General features: G+C 57.5%; 1 protein-coding gene across 1 annotated transcript in view; it reads right to left on the minus strand.

Moving 5' to 3' along the window:
• The window catches only part of SEPT9 (septin 9), a 19,042-nt gene extending 4,250 nt beyond the window's left edge, over positions 1 to 14,792 (minus strand). Inside the window, exons 1-5 of the mRNA XM_009888703.1 lie at positions 14,597 to 14,792; positions 10,505 to 10,633; positions 10,010 to 10,091; positions 9,211 to 9,348; positions 1,934 to 2,051 (exon numbers count right to left, since the gene is read on the minus strand). Coding sequence (XP_009887005.1) covers positions 1,934 to 2,051; positions 9,211 to 9,348; positions 10,010 to 10,091; positions 10,505 to 10,633; positions 14,597 to 14,756 — 627 coding nt within the window. The 5' untranslated portion in view covers positions 14,757 to 14,792. The remainder of the gene's footprint in view (positions 1 to 1,933; positions 2,052 to 9,210; positions 9,349 to 10,009; positions 10,092 to 10,504; positions 10,634 to 14,596) is intronic.
• Between the last annotated feature and the right edge of the window lie 331 nt (positions 14,793 to 15,123).

The following is a 15,123-nucleotide window of genomic DNA, read 5'->3' on the forward strand; positions in this document are numbered from 1 at the left end:
AAAATCTGATTCCTGGGTGGAGGATCAGCTCACGGGGAGCACGGAGGATCAGCCTTCTCCAACAAAGCTGCAAACCCAAACGCAGCCTGCGCCCCCGCCCCCATCGCTCCCTGTGGCAATAAACTCCTCCGCGTCAGCCCTACGTTGCGGGCTGGCAAAGGAAGCGGATCCAGCCCAGAGAAACCCCCCAGTCAGCTTTCCGCCCCCCAGCCAAACCCGCACACTATTTTTAGGGGCACAAGCCAACAAAGCCAACTCCGCAGGGCATCGGAGCCCATTCCGCTAACTCAGCGCGGCGCTGCCATCAGCCTAAGTAGCCTCCAGCCAGGCTGGTGCTTCACCATCACCTGCCCACCCTTACCCAAACCCAAAAACCCATCGCCTCTCCGAACCAGCTACACCCCCAGATGCAGACGGAGCTCTGATTTTTGGAATTGCGCACGCAGACGCGCTGGAGCAAAGGGTCCCAGCCTGTGCCCCCCTCCCCACACTGATTACCTGCCCCCTCGTTTGCACCAGCGGGTTTGGAGCCGTGAGCGTACGGAGGGCGAGCCCCTTGCAGAAGGGGCATGCAAACACGCCACGTGGGCTACGTGTGTTCTCCCTCCATCTGGAAGGATTTTGGGGGTCTGGTTACACTCAGGAATGTAATGAGAGATAGGGCGAGCTCATCCTGCGCCGAGCTGGTGCAGAGCAGGCGAGCCAGGCGGTCTCCCCACAGCGTTTCGTTACACAAGGATGGTAGCAGCAGCCGAGAGCGCCCAGGTGACATTTTAGGTCCCAGACTGACTTTGTAGTCCCAGAGCCAGCCAGCCACGTGCAGACACAGAGACGGGTGCACTCCCTACCTCTGAACGGAGGCATCGCTCTGCAAATGCCACTGCAGAGAGCAGAGGGGGCACCGTGGACTCACCCCCCCATCCTCCCGCGCCAGCCCCTCGCACAGCTCCGGGCAAAGAGGCTGACACACCACCCAAGCCCAGCCGGGACTACCTCTCGGCTCCGTTTCCAGCCATCCTCTGCCTCACCGCAAAGGGAACAGCTTGCAGAGTTTGGATTCAGCCCCCAACACCAGACTGGGTATTTCAGTGCCTGATCCTGCCCATGGAGAACCAGAAGAACACCACCGTGGGAAGGGGTGGCTCACATTCTTCTGCCGTCCTCTCCTTAACCAACTGCACTTTGCATCCCTATCAGAGGTGGCCCCCAAAACTGCCCTTTTGGCAAGACCCCCTTTCAATTCGCATCGCTTCCCTGCCATTCAGATTCGTGGACCAAGGAGCTTGGGGGCTTGCTTACTTCTGGCAGGGGATGCTGAGGCCACCACGGCTGCAGCCACATCCGTTGCCTACACAAGCGGATTTATAGCCCTTACCGAACCCCAAAGTGGGGCATCTCCACGTGTGCGTGCACAGAGGAAAGCCCATGCCTCGTCGTGCATTCAGACAGCCCCTCCTCCGCTCCCCACCACCAGGGAATTTCATGCCTTGCTTCCCCCATAAATCTTGCCCAGCTGAGCGCAGCAAACCCACACATTTTTTTTTTGCCTGGTTCCCGTATCAGTGCATGATGCCGCCCAGGATGGGTTTTTCCAGCCTCTACGTGCAGCACCACCTACCTCCCAAAATAACAGAAACCAGCCTGAAAATAACAACACCACTAAAGGAGGCAGGAGAAACAGGCCCCGAGACTTAGAGCTCGAAACTTAGCCTGCGCTGACAAAGATCCAAGAGAAACACAAGGAATGGCTTGGAGTGCTGGCCTTTCCTCCGGCCACGTGGGATTGCTCAGAGCTGCAGCCGGAGGAATGCGCCGGGCTCCCGGCCAGGCGCTCGCCTTCCTGGCTCTGCCGGGGGAACCGGGGAGGGGAAAGGGGCAGGAGGGGCTGGGGGACACGAGATGGGAGCCCGAAGAAGAGCCGCCGGCCCCTTACCCTTTGTTTGAAGTAGTCCCTCTCCTCCAGCGTTAACGTGTCGGCTTTCGCAATCACGGGGACGATGTTGACCACTTTGCTGAGGCGTTTCATGAACTCGATGTCTAGTGGTCGGAGCCTGAAAAATACAGCGGGAAAAGAGGGGATTTGCGCACCGCTAGCGAGGTGGGGGCTGCTGCAATGCCCCGGCAGAGAGGGGGCATTCCAAGACTAGACACACAGGGGGAATCGCTTCCTTTCGGATAGGACAAATAAAGGCGTCTTCTTAAAAGCACGACAGCACGCGTCCGCCCCAGAGGCGGCTCGCAGACAAACACTTAAAACGTTTCCCTTTCAAAGCGCCCCGCTATCGCCTGCGAACCCTCGCAAAGCCCCGTGCAGTGGGAGAGGGCTTTTATCCTCACACGGATGCTCAGCCACAGAGGACTGCGGGACCTTGCCCAAAGCTACACGCGTCCTTGGCGAAGCCGGGGTGAGAGCACGGGTGATGCTGGCTGCGGGGACAGCCCATCCACGATGTACAAATCCAGCGGGGGAAGAGACTGCCGTGTGAAACCTTCTCCAGCCCTATCCAAGCTGTCACTCACCATCCAGGGACAGCACGACATGGAAATGGCCACAGGTGACTATTGCTGCTCACATCCTCGCTGCTCTGAGCACCAGCCCGCTGTCGTCTACGAGCCAGGACTGCATCTCGCAGCCATCGGCTGCGATTAGAAAAGGCTCTGGTAATTCCCCAGGGGATCACATAGCCCAGAAGAGATGCTGCTTGGTCCAGAGGGCAAAAATGCCAGAAAAATCTCTACAACGAAAAGTCTCAGCAGAGGGAAGCTGCAGAGATTGCATAACCTCAACGATCAGCCCCTGGGGAAATCCCTCCCTGCTAAATGCTCCTGCTGACAGCACGGAGGTGACCTCCAGCGCCACGCTGCGCCGCGTCCGAGGGCTGCAGTCCGGCTGCAGACAGCGACGAGGGCACTCGGCCATGACCCTCCCTCGCTCCTCAGTCCTCCCTGAAGGTGTTTTTACTGATGGGGGTTCCCAAGCAAGCTAGGGGAAAGCCCCCCTTGGGACACCTCCACTTGGTGCAGGTCACCTTTGGTGGCTCTGGAGGTGACGGGGACATGGGTCCATACAGGACAGTTGAGCAGATGTTGCCTTGAAAAAGGAAACCTGGAGATCCCAAGGGAGACCAGGGTACAGGAACACCTTCGGGATGCTCATGCACTACGGAGCGGTTTGAAACGAGCCCTCGCTGAAAGCACCCAGGGAAGGGGCACGAAGGTCACCGCCAGAGCCCCAGGAACAAAGGGACACCTCTGCCGCTCATACAACCCCATGACCTCCGGTGGTGGCACGTGCCAGCAGGACACAATCCAACTCATCTTTGCTGAAACTGGGGCAGAGAGAGGTGAAGTCACCTTTCCGAAGAGCCGTAGGCTTCAGTGGCAGAGCTGGCACCAAGAATGAGACCTCTCCAAGGGCAGACCAGCCCTATGCCACAAAGCAGAGGTTCACAGCAACAGGAAAGAAACCAAAATAAATGGGATGGTGACTTAAAATGTCCAGGTGCAAGCAGGCACCCAGTAGGAGCCCTGTGTGGGGAAGCAGAGAGCAGAGCAGAGCACTCGGGGAGAACATGCCCAAGAGAGCACCTACTGCCAACACATTGAAGCCAAACCCCACCATGGTCTTCTTGGGCCCTACGAAGCGCTCAGAGACCCCCGCAGAGCCAGCACGGCTCCTGCAAACCCAGCAAGAGTCACTCAAGTGCAAAGGGGAAGGGGCTGATCCCGCTCCTCGGCAGCCACCAGGCAGCGTCCCCATCCCGTGAGGCCACCCCTGCGCCAAGGGAGGGACGTCCACCCCCAGAGAGACCCGCACAGCTCTAGGTGATCCGAAAATGGCAGCTCGAGGCTGCTCTGGAGCAGCCAGCACTGGTGACCCAGCTGAGCCCTCCCCTGGTCAAACCCACCCCTCTCCCAGGGATCAGGCTGGACTGTGCCAGGTGGACCTTCTCCCCGCACCCCAATGGCACACGTAGCCCAGAGCACGTCTTTAGCATGCGGACAAATGAGTTCCTAACACAAACTCAAGAGTCACAGATCACCCTGGGCCCCAGGAAAGAAAAGAGTTTGGCTATTAAAAAAAAAAGAGAAAAGAAAAGAAAAGAAAAAAACACAAGGAAACCCACACGGACACATCTAAGCAGACTTGCTGCTGGCAAACATTGTTTAGAGCTCTGCATAATGTATTTCCCAGACCTCCAAGGAAGTAATGCAGTTATGCTCCTTTCCCAGCAGACTTCTATCCCCTCCTCTCTCTTTGCTATTTTTCAAACATTTTTTCCCCTCTTCAAGCCTCTTCCCCTACCGAGAATGTGTTCCTGCCTCCTTCATCAGCTTTTCTTTTGGAATGAAGACCAGGATGCACGTGTGGCTGATGCAGATGAATTCATAATCAACCACATATTTGAGTTTCAGCTCGACTGATATGCAAAAGCCCCGTTACCGAACCCTCACCGACACCTGGAGGATGCCGGCAGTGAGCCCGAGTGGCGCAGGCAGAGCCGGAGCCACCCACACCTCTGCCCGTGCCCACCAGCATCCACGCAGGTGCAGTGAGCGTGTCCCACACCGGTCTGCACCCAAAGCCAGGAGAGGCCAAGGAACCTTTGACACAACTTTCTGCTCCCGTGACCTAGTGCACCTGGATCTAGCACAAGGTGTCCCTGCCCATGGCATGGGGGTTGGAACTGGATGATCTTCAAGGTCCCTTCCAACCTAAACCATTCTGTGATTCTATGATGAGCTTCTGGAAGTGCCTCGTCCATGGAGGTCACCTCCCTACACCATCCTGGAGAACAGGAAGGGAACCAAGGGACTCCCCAGAGGGGCAAACTGTGTATTTTTAGGGTATTTTTGCAAGTTTATAGACATTCTACCAGTTCCTGCTGGGTAGCCCCCAAAATCCCCAAGTATATAAAAGAAAGTGATTCTGTTCACTAAGAACAAGACCTGTCGCTAGACGTCATGTTCATGTGAAGGCAGCAAAGGAGAATCATAGAATGGTTTAGGTTGGAAAGGACCTTAAAGATCATCAAGTTCCAACCTCCCTGCCCTGGGCAGGGACACCTCCCACCAGCCCAGGTTGCCCAAGGCCACCTCCAGCCTGGCCTTGAACCCCTCCAGGGATGGGGCCTCAACAACCTCTCTGGGCAACCTGGGCCAGTGCCGCACCACCCTTAAAGTGAAAAACTTCTTCCTAATGTTTAATCTAAACCTGTCCTCTTCCAGTTTATATCCATCCCCCCTCGTCCTGTCACTACATGCCCCTGTAAAAAGTCCCTCCCCAGCTCTCCTGTAGCCCCTTTAGGGACTGGAAGGCCGCAATAAGATCTCCCCGGAGCCTTCTCTTCTCCAGGCTGAACACCCCCAACTCTCTCAGCCTCTCCTCACAGGAGAGGTTCTCCAGCCCTCGGATCATCCTCGTGGCTCTCCTCTGGACACGCTCCAGCAGGTGATCTTAATGGCTTAAGGCGATCATGAGTGCCAAGACCTTGATTTGCACCAATAGCCCTGTACAGACCCAGGCAGACATGGCCCAGGTCGTGATGGAGCAAGCCCAGACCTAATCCCTCTTAACCTCCCACTGCGAGGCACGGCCCAGGACAGCCGGGACTGCTGCTGGTATCTGCAGGGACCGCTTTTGGTGTTTAGCCACCACAATCCCATAAGAAGTCACAGGCACAGCAGTGCTGGCCTCTGCCAGGTATCTGAACTTGGTTCACCTGCACAAAGCATCGACGCCGGCTCCTGGCGAGGATTAGCAGTGAAAGCCTTAGCTATACAAACACACAAAACAGCAAGAGAAAGCGCCTTATTTCATTTCGCGTGCACGCAATCCGCTCCAAGCAGATCACGAAAGAGAAGGCAGAGCTCAAGAAGAAAAAGCATCCGTTTTCTTCCCCTTCCCCAAACGGTCCCTGATAATACAAACTTGCAGCTAGACACATACGCACTTTGGGTTTCACTGGGAGGGGGTGGAGGAGCTCTAAGGGGAGCGGATGGGCTGGAGCAGGAGCTGCAGGAAGGGCTCCAGCCCACCCCAGCCAAGTACTGGTTGCTCCTCCATCCTCTCTTGCTATGGGGCTGGGGAAAACAGAGCAGCTGGGGACATATTATCGTGGCTGGGGACACATTATTTCGGCATTGCCCGCAGCCACCGTGCACAGACAGGATCTCAGCAGAGGCTCATTCCTGCCGGTTCCCTTGAAATGCCATTAGAGGAATCAAAATTCACGGCGAGCTGCAAAGTTATTTCCTTTTGGTTGTGCCCCAGCTCAAACTAGCGGCAAGAATTCGATCGGTGCATTAAGCAAATACCAGCGAACACCCAGCAGCCGCCCAGCCCCATCACTGGGTCCCTTCAGCCTGCTTGAGGGACCTGGCGGGCACCAGGAGGGGCAGCTAGAGGGGAAAGCATCAGTGGGCGGCAGTCCGTCAGCCAACAGCTCTGGAACAGGCAGAAAAGGGGCTGCCGAGGCGGCGGCGGTGTTTCAGAGTGCCGTTTCAGAGCCGAGCGGTGCTTCACAGGGGTCAGAGCTGAGATATTTATTGGGTGGCAAAGAGCAGGGCTTGCGCGGCTGCAGCCAAAAGCCCCTGCCAGCACATTACTTAGCCTTTGCAAACATGGTTTTACGGGAGTGTTACAAGAAAGACAGGGTGTGTGCAAACTAGACGGGTTGCAAAGCCTGCCCCGAACTCCCCGCAAAGGGAGACAGCACCAGAAACTCGATTTAATCCGTTGATTAACACTTGAGCTGCCCAGACGGGAGGGCCAGATTGAAACTGGAGCCGAGCAACCCTCCACTCCAGCCTCTGAATCTGTGCACTTGGTTGACTTTGCCTTTCCCCCCCCTCTCCTTCCCTTTTTATTTCAGAAAAAAGCAAGGTCTCACCCAGCGACCCGGCAGGCTCTGCCCCGGCTGCCTGCAGCCGCCACGTGCAGGGGAGGGATGCCGAGTCCTGTGCCGTGCCTGACCATGCCTGCGGGGTGGGACGGACGGACACGAGTCACTGCTGCTCTGCTGCTTCGGTTGGTCACAGGGGACGGGCAATGCAAACAAGCCCCATGCAAGTGTTATCCCAGGACGGACAGCACGAAGCAACCCAGGACAGCAAACGGTACGGGGAGCCCACGGATGGTGCCACATGAGCACAGTGGGGTCCTCCGCAGCTGGGTGCAGATGTCCCTAGGGCAGGTCCCTGCAGCACTACGAGCCACTGCCCTTGCCAGCCGTGCTCCCCATCGCCTCCCGGTGAAGCCAGAAGCGCCAAAGCAAGGACCTTGATGCCCTTCTCATCCCCACATGGGACCACGGACCACCTGCCTCGGCAGGGACACAGACCTGCACTTAACATTGTGTGACAGCCCCACGACACGGCCTCCCAAGCTGTTGTCCTCCAAAATGAACGTGAACCTCTGCTACCAGTGCTGCTGTGGCAACTTCACCCCTCAGGAGAGGTGGCCACTTCGTCCATTCGTGTCCACGGACCCCGGGCAGTGCTGGGGAAAGCCCATCCGTGATGATGAGAAACGTAACTTGGGCTTCACAAGGGAGCAGAAAGGAAACCCAATGCCTGCTCGAGCTCTTGGAGAAGCAAAATTTCCCACCGACTTCTCCCTCCCAGTGGGGTTTGTCCCCCTTCACTCATTCCTTGGCTTATCTCCATCCTGTGGCAGAAGGGGACGGGCGGCTCTGACACCGGGGCAGGAAAGCACAGCCCCCCCCAAGCCACGGAGGGGAGCGAGCGGCAGCCCCCGCCGGGCTATCAGGCTACGGGGAAGGAGGATCAGCGCAGGGCTCAGCAACAACGGCCTCCAACCGCCGGGCTCGCTCGGATATTGGAAACACATGTTCGTTGGAGAGAAAGAAAAAAAGCAGCTGAACTTCCACGCAATTGCTGTTAGCCGGCGGGTGAGAGAAACCAGAGCGCACGGCTGGAGGGGCTCCGGTGGGGGACATGGGGAGGGGGCTCCACACCACCGCCACCCAAAACGTGCAGCCTCCATGCAGGTCATGTATCTGCAGGATCCAAGCACTGGATGCTCTTTTAAGGGTTAAACACCCAAAGCGATGAGATAAAGCTCCAGCATAGTCAATGCCGCACCACCCAACCTGCCAAGGCAGGGTCTGGAGATCGGCACGGAGATAAGCGGGACCAACACGCTGACTGGCCTAAAAATGTCATCTCCCTTTGAAACGTTTTTTGCTTTATCGTATTAAACCATAAACGTTTCGTCAGCCCCTCTGCTCCCAATCGACAGCCGGTTACACAAGAAGAGCATAACTGGCCCATGCAGTCATTTTATTCCAGCAAAGGATGCATTTTTGGTCTACCCACTGGCAGAAGCAAAACAAAGTCTTTTCTATTGGAATAAATCTCTACATGGGGAAGAGGAAAAGGCTGACATTAATACAGCGCTGGCGGCTCAAGTTTACTTTTGAAAACAGACCCAAAAAAATCCCCACGCAGGCAGAGCCAGAAGTGGAAGGAATTGACACAAATCAAAAGGAAACCTTGGTCTCGTTTTATGTTGTGATACTTTAAGTCGCGTTTTTCAAGACACTTTAAGCGCCCCAGATTTTCACTGCGGGCTATGTGCCTGAGAAAAAAAAAAAAAAAAAAAGAAAGAAAAAAATAGAGCAAGATCTGGGCCTTTGATGCTGTCGCTTGAGAAGTGCCAGAGCCAGGAGAGCTCTGCGCTGAATAAACGCCATCCTGCTTGCAGACTCGTCAAACAACCTATAAAATCCCCTTAAAGGGTGAGGGTGTTCACTCCCTCGGCAGCGCGAGGAAAACCGGCTTCTCCGCTCACAAAGGCAGGGCCACACCAAAGAAAAATTAACGTTCTGTTCGCAAAGGCAGCCTTTCTGTCCAATCTGAGAGCTCAGCAACTGGTGGCCATCCTTGGTCAAGCAAGCAAGGTGACCAAAGCAAGGCAAGCAGCTAACCGGAGCTCAGGGAGGCTTTGATGGCCCCTCGGAAGAGGAAACATCATGTTTCTCTGGGGTACAGCACCTCTGCTGCGTCATTGCGAGGGCTCCAGATGCCACAGCCCTGGGAAGGACAGCTTCACGTTGTCCTCAAGCTCCTCAAGTCCCCAAGAAGCATTGGGGAATCGCGAGGACGACCCTGATGGCTGCGCTGCCCAAGATGGAACAGAGGAGAGGGAAGCCCCGAGGGTCGGAGCGAGGGCGGCAGGGTACGTACGAGTGGCCGGTGGCTGGGATAAAGTATATACAGCAGTGCACCCGCGTGTCGGGGATCCGCTTCTTCCGGTTAATGTTGATCTCCTCCTGCAGGTACTTCTCGTACTGGTCGTTGATGAACTTCATGATGGGCTGCCAGCTGCAGAGAGCGAGGAACGCAGGACGTTGGGTTTGCATGAGGGATGTGGACCACCCTGGACCAACCTCCCACCTGGTCTGACTGTGTGATGCAGAGCCCGCCGAGCGGGGGATGCTCAGCATCTTACCGAATCCCATAAAACAAACCAACCAACCCAAACCACGCTCAAACACCCGGCTGCTGAGCAGGGCAGTCCCTCAGCACTTCGCACCCCGTTGTGGCACGAGAGGAAGAGCAGCGTGGAACCCCACAAAGGCCAGCCCAGCTTGCAGTGAGGAGAAGACACCTGCCACCGGCCGGCCAGGCCAGCCCTGTCCCGGGGGGGCCATCCCGCACAGCCAGCCACTGTCCCGGGGAGTCCTGGCAGGGTTCAGCCTTCAGAGCCATGTGAGTAAGGGCCGGGGACCGGCCATGCCGGCACACAGCTGCTCCCAGCCGCGAACAAAGCTTGTCTCATGCCCGGAACAGCAGGACGTTTGTGGGCTCTCACAGAGTCCGTAATCACTCCTGGAGAGCGTGGCACCGCGCTGCCACCCACAACAACCTTCTCCCCCAGCTCCCTGCAGAGCATGGGTGGCACAGGACCAGGCTACGGCACCAGCAACGGGTCAGGATGCCCCGGGGCTCAGCCACCTTCCCTCCGCGCTGGTCCCCAGCTCACCAGTTCTCGTTGTTGATGTGGTCTCCAAAGCCCGGGGTGTCGATGACTGTCAGCTTCATGCGAACCCCTTTCTCTTCAATCTCTGAAATGGAGAAGAAAGCCGGTACGCGTGAGGCAGGCGTCGATGGGTGCTCCGGCCAAGCCTGCCCTCCCAAAATCAGCTGCAGAGCTGGCCCCAGGGCAGAACGCACCTTCACAGCTTTTAACAGCCACAAATCAGCCCTCCCAAAGGGATGCAGCACCACACCTGCCCTGAAATGCCACCCCCCGTGGCCACCTCAAGGGTTCCCTCCCATCACAGTTAAGTCAATGCTGGTGGATAAAGAGAAAATAGATGTTTTCTGAGCCCCGCAAGCATCTCCGGATGGTCAAAGCCCTTTCAGACAGAAGGGAGTGAAGGTTTAGTGGAGGTTCACAACCCCCGTGAGTCTCTGGAGACACAAGGCAGAGCAGGACCAAAAGCCAAAGCACCAGGTGGGATCTGCAGAGCCTGACCGTGAGTGATGGATTTGATTTCAATGGTCTTGGGGATCCGCTCTTCAGAAGTCGGCTGTACAGATTTCCGGCTGATTTTGGATTTGAAGAGGGTGTTGATTAACGTGGATTTCCCCAAGCCGCTCTGACCTGGAAAAGAGCAGGATAAACCACAGTCAGCACTCACTCGTTTCCGGGCTATTTTTTTCAGGGGCCAGAGGATGGGGATGCTGACAGACTCAGCCTGCGCTGGATCGGCGGGAGGGAGGACAGAGGCGCAGCTGCCCCCCTGCAGCCTCCCCGGCTGAAGGTGCTCGAGTCCCTCCCGGGCAGGAGGATGCTGCGGGCAGCGAGCACCTTCCCTGGCTCCAAAGCAGCCAGCTTGCTGGGAGCAAGCAGGGCAAGAGCTAGTTCCTTGCGTCCAGCCGAAATCACAGCAATCCCGAGGACACCGTCGAGGATGTTCTAAGGGGTGCGGTGACACTCAGCAGCCCTGAAGAAGGGCACAGGGACCAGGGAACCCCGGGAAGGAGCACCCTGACGCAGCTGTGCCTTTATCCCCCTGCGGCCTCCCCTGTCCTGCTCCACAGGGAAGACTTAGGAGCAGCTTGGCAAACCCTTAGCTGGACAGGTTAGCAGCAGCGACAGCCTTCCAAACCTCAGCCCTGCAGCATCCACTGCTGCTTCCCGGCCAGATTTGCTTTTGCAATCGGACCAGCTGGCTGCACGGACCCTTTCAGGCAGGTCCAGGCCAGACCCACAAACACCGTCCCAGGAAGCACATGAGATTCCACAACTTCAGAAAAAAACATCTTTTACAGAGAAGCTTTTTTATGCCTTATATCCCGGAGCTGAGGTCGATCCACGCAGAAAGGACACCAGCAGCTCTCGACTCTCCAGACCAGTTGTCCCATGAGCTCAGAGAATAATTTTTCCAGAGCAAAGAAAACAGAGAAACTCCTCAAAACCCATGGAGCAGACGCTTGGCTTTAGAGCAGATGTCCCGTGCCCTCTGCAATCACTGCAGAGCTCCTGCACACACCACAGGGGGTCCCTTTGGTCCCGTTCTGCTGAGCCACGTTGCAGCCAGCTGCCGCGGCACTGCTGCCGACACGTCCCTGGCACCGCCGGGTATCAATAAGCACAGGGCCAGCAAGGATTTCACCTACCTCCTCCAGCACACCGACCCAGCCAGGCTGCCAAAGGCACCCAACGCTAAGCCAACAGTAGGGTCAACCAGCACATCAGCACTGGGCATCACCTCCTGGCCAGCCCCACTCCCTCATCGAACAGTAATTTGGAGCTGAGTTCGCAACGCTACCGATGGCACGCTGCAACCCAGGGCTGGGAAACCCTGCACATCAGCCACTGGCACAGCTGGGCTGCAGAAAAACCACGTGGAGCAGGCTGGGGTCTGGTGCTCCCCATCCTCTGCTGCCTGAAAACACACAGGGCCAAGCACAACCCGGGCTGGAGCTGCGAATGCAGAGTGCCAAAGCAAAGCTCTCGTTGCGCTGCTCATCATTAAACGGAGCACGTGGGGAGAGGGGGAAAGCGGTGCGACGTGCCATCTCAGACAGCTCCTGCAAGTCGGTCTCTGCGTTCGTGCCCATCCAAGCTGCCGGAGCTGGACTGCCTGGGAAGGGACCAGAGAAGAGAGCTGCCGGTGGACATGGATGCGATGTGCCTCTCTGAACCACAGGCTGACCTCGCCGAGCTGCGGCTGTGGCTGCACCGCGGGGAGGTGATGGCCGAGCGCAGGGCGGACCCGCTCCCACCTCCCTGGTCGTCTCCCTGAGCTGGAATCAGGTGGGGAAAGAGCGGCGGAGCTTCGCTGCGCCTGGCCAACCCTCCTCTCCTCTCCTCTCCTCCCAGCTGCTCGGCACCAAGACCTCAACACAAAAGATGTGCTTTGGGTTTCTTTTTTATTTTAAGCGTAGACCTTTTTTCTCATCTCCCCAGCCTTACACAACAGGGGGCTAAGCTGACCTCATCCCAAAGCCTCTCAGAGCTTCGGTTAGGCTGGCAAAACCCTTTTGAAGAGGGGCCCTGATACACAGGGCAGAGGATTTTCAAAAAGCCCCACGACAAGGACACAGTGTGGGCACGGTGACCCCGTGCTGGCAGTGGTGCTCAATCCCCACCTCCCCTGCAGAAGACACCTCACTCCTTGCATCTCCCACCCGCAAAACAGGGATGGCAATCATTTCAATGCAAGGACTCGCGGCTTAGACTGAATGGGAATAAAGGAGCCAAACGAATCCCTAAAAGCCTGTCCATCCCCTGGAGAAGCGCAGCAGGATGAGGGCTGGCTGCTGCCTCCCGGCCCCAGCAGAGCATCCCCTCCCTGAGGGGTACCCCACGAGGTGCTGCTCCTCCCGCATCCCTCCCCGCGTCTTCTGGGAGGGCCGGAGCTCCGCTTGTTTATGCTGCCACGAATTCCCCAGCCTGTAAACAGTCAGCCCCGAGCCTGCCAAGGCAAGAACAATGTTTTCCAGCCGCGCTGCAGCACACGGGCTTTCATACCACACACAGCGCTGCCAAGGCAAAGCCGGGGCCCTTTCCTGAACATCCCTCCGCATCTGCAGAGCAGAAAGCCGCGGTGCTGTGGCGGCACAGCCTGCTCGCAGGGGGACGGGTGCCTCTTCTGGCAGGGAAATGGGGGCTCAGCTCGTGCAATCTCACTCACGGACTCGCAGGATCAGCGCTGCGATCCCTCTGCCCCCGGGAGTGCTGCTCCGCTGGCAGCAAAGCGCTGGGATTGTTAAAAAACCTTGCAAGAACCGGTTCTGCAGTGAGCGGGTTCGCAGCCACCTCCCAGCCCGGCGAGCCCTCCCTGCTGATCAGTTTGTGTATGAAATAGGAAAGGCAGAGCATCAGCAGAGCTCGCTGGGAAACTACAGCGCACAAGTATCTTTTAATAAGCAAACTCTGGATAAGCTCCCCCCGTAACCTCAGGAACCCCCCCAGGTCTACGGGGGGCTCCTACCCCATGGGCATCCCCGCATGAACCCGCAGCCCTACGCAACTCCTCGCAGGAGGAAGGGGGACGGCGAGACCCCACCACCACACCGCCTCCCCTGGGAGATTCAGGCAGGGAGAGCTGCTGCCCCCACAGCCCCAGCTCACACGAGGGGCTCCACAGGACCAAGCCAGACACCGACAGCCAGAAAAATGCAGAAAAAACTCATTTCTTTCCCCTTCTCCCCCTTGCATGGCCTCCCATGGTGCCTGCCCAGCTCGCCAGTATACCCAGCATTATGCCGGCGAGTGGCTGGCAGCGGCGATGCAGCCAGTGGCCTCTAGCTGAAATAGAGCCCCTTCGTCCGTCCCATCCACCCTGCTGCCTCAGAAAGGTAAGGAACAAGAGCTGGCAGGCAGCGGGATTTGGGGACACAACCTTCCAGCTCTCCCTCTCCGCATGTGGACACCCTTTGGGACACTCTCATTCCCCCCCTGTGCTGCACTGCGGGTCCCCAGAGGAGCCACCGGTAGCAGAAGCCGTTCAAGCCGAATGACCCAGCTATGCAAACCCTCTTGCTGGTCGTTATTCCCACCAGTAAATCACACGCGACATTTCTTCCCTGGTACTTGTACCGTGGCGGCATCTGCTGCCTGAGCTGCTAAGCATGGTCTCTTAAATACAAGAAAACTCAGGAGCAGGAATTTTAGCCAAATTGCTGGAAATACCAGCAAAGATGAGGGCTCTGGTATTTCAAGGCAAGCCCTTGAGCCCTAACGCACTCCCTGACTGCTCAAACCAGCGCAGGGCTCGCAGGAGAGCAGGCAAGGGAACTCTCTGCAAGGCTTCGGTGAGTCCCAACACCCCCTGGCGTGTTCCCCTCCGGGATGTGCCTATGGGTAACGCACCCCAAAGACGTGGGAAGACGCACGAGACGACGGGCCACGTCACATCGCCAGCTTTAACGGCAGCTGAATTCAAGCCAGCTCCTCGGGAGCGGGGTTTGCTGACCCCGAAGGCAAAGACTCCAATGCTTGAGCCCAAACTGCTGCTCCCGAGGAGGCTCCCGAGAGGACAAACATCGGCACAGAGAGGACAAAAACAACTCGCCGCGCACGTTGCGGGCAGCTGGCGCGAGGAAGAGAACTCACCCACGACCATGATGTTGAACTCGAACCCCTGCTTCATGGCTTTCCGTCTCATCTGCTCCAGGATGGCGTCTATCCCCACGTAGCCGAAGTCTGCAGCCGGTTTCGCCGGCCGTGTCGGCGCCGGCTGCTTGAGGCCGGCATCCCGGGGCGCGTCCGTCATGCCGGGGGCGTGGCTGGGAACTGCCTCTGGACCTGCAGAGGCAAAGAGAAGGTGGTCAGGGGCGGCAGGCAGCGCCGGGATGCTGCTCCTGGTGGGGAATGAAAGAAGCTGCCTGTTGCATCCGACGCGGGAATAAAACACGTGCTGCATCTCCACTACTAACACCGGCACGTGGGGACTCAGGGCACTGGGAGGCTGAGAGAGGAGGCACGTGGGATCTTCCTTTGCTTGTAATTACATAAAATTCGGGATTCCCCTTCTTACTGGATACACCTTGACCCCTGCCTGCATCGCCAAGCCCACCACAGCTGAACGCAGCAAAGGGATGCTGCTCCAGGGGGAGCGGGCACACCAGGTCCCACGAGCC

Source organism: Charadrius vociferus, unplaced genomic scaffold (genome assembly GCF_000708025.1).
Source record: "Charadrius vociferus isolate BGI_N301 unplaced genomic scaffold, ASM70802v2 scaffold281, whole genome shotgun sequence".
Taxonomy (NCBI): domain Eukaryota; kingdom Metazoa; phylum Chordata; class Aves; order Charadriiformes; family Charadriidae; genus Charadrius; species Charadrius vociferus.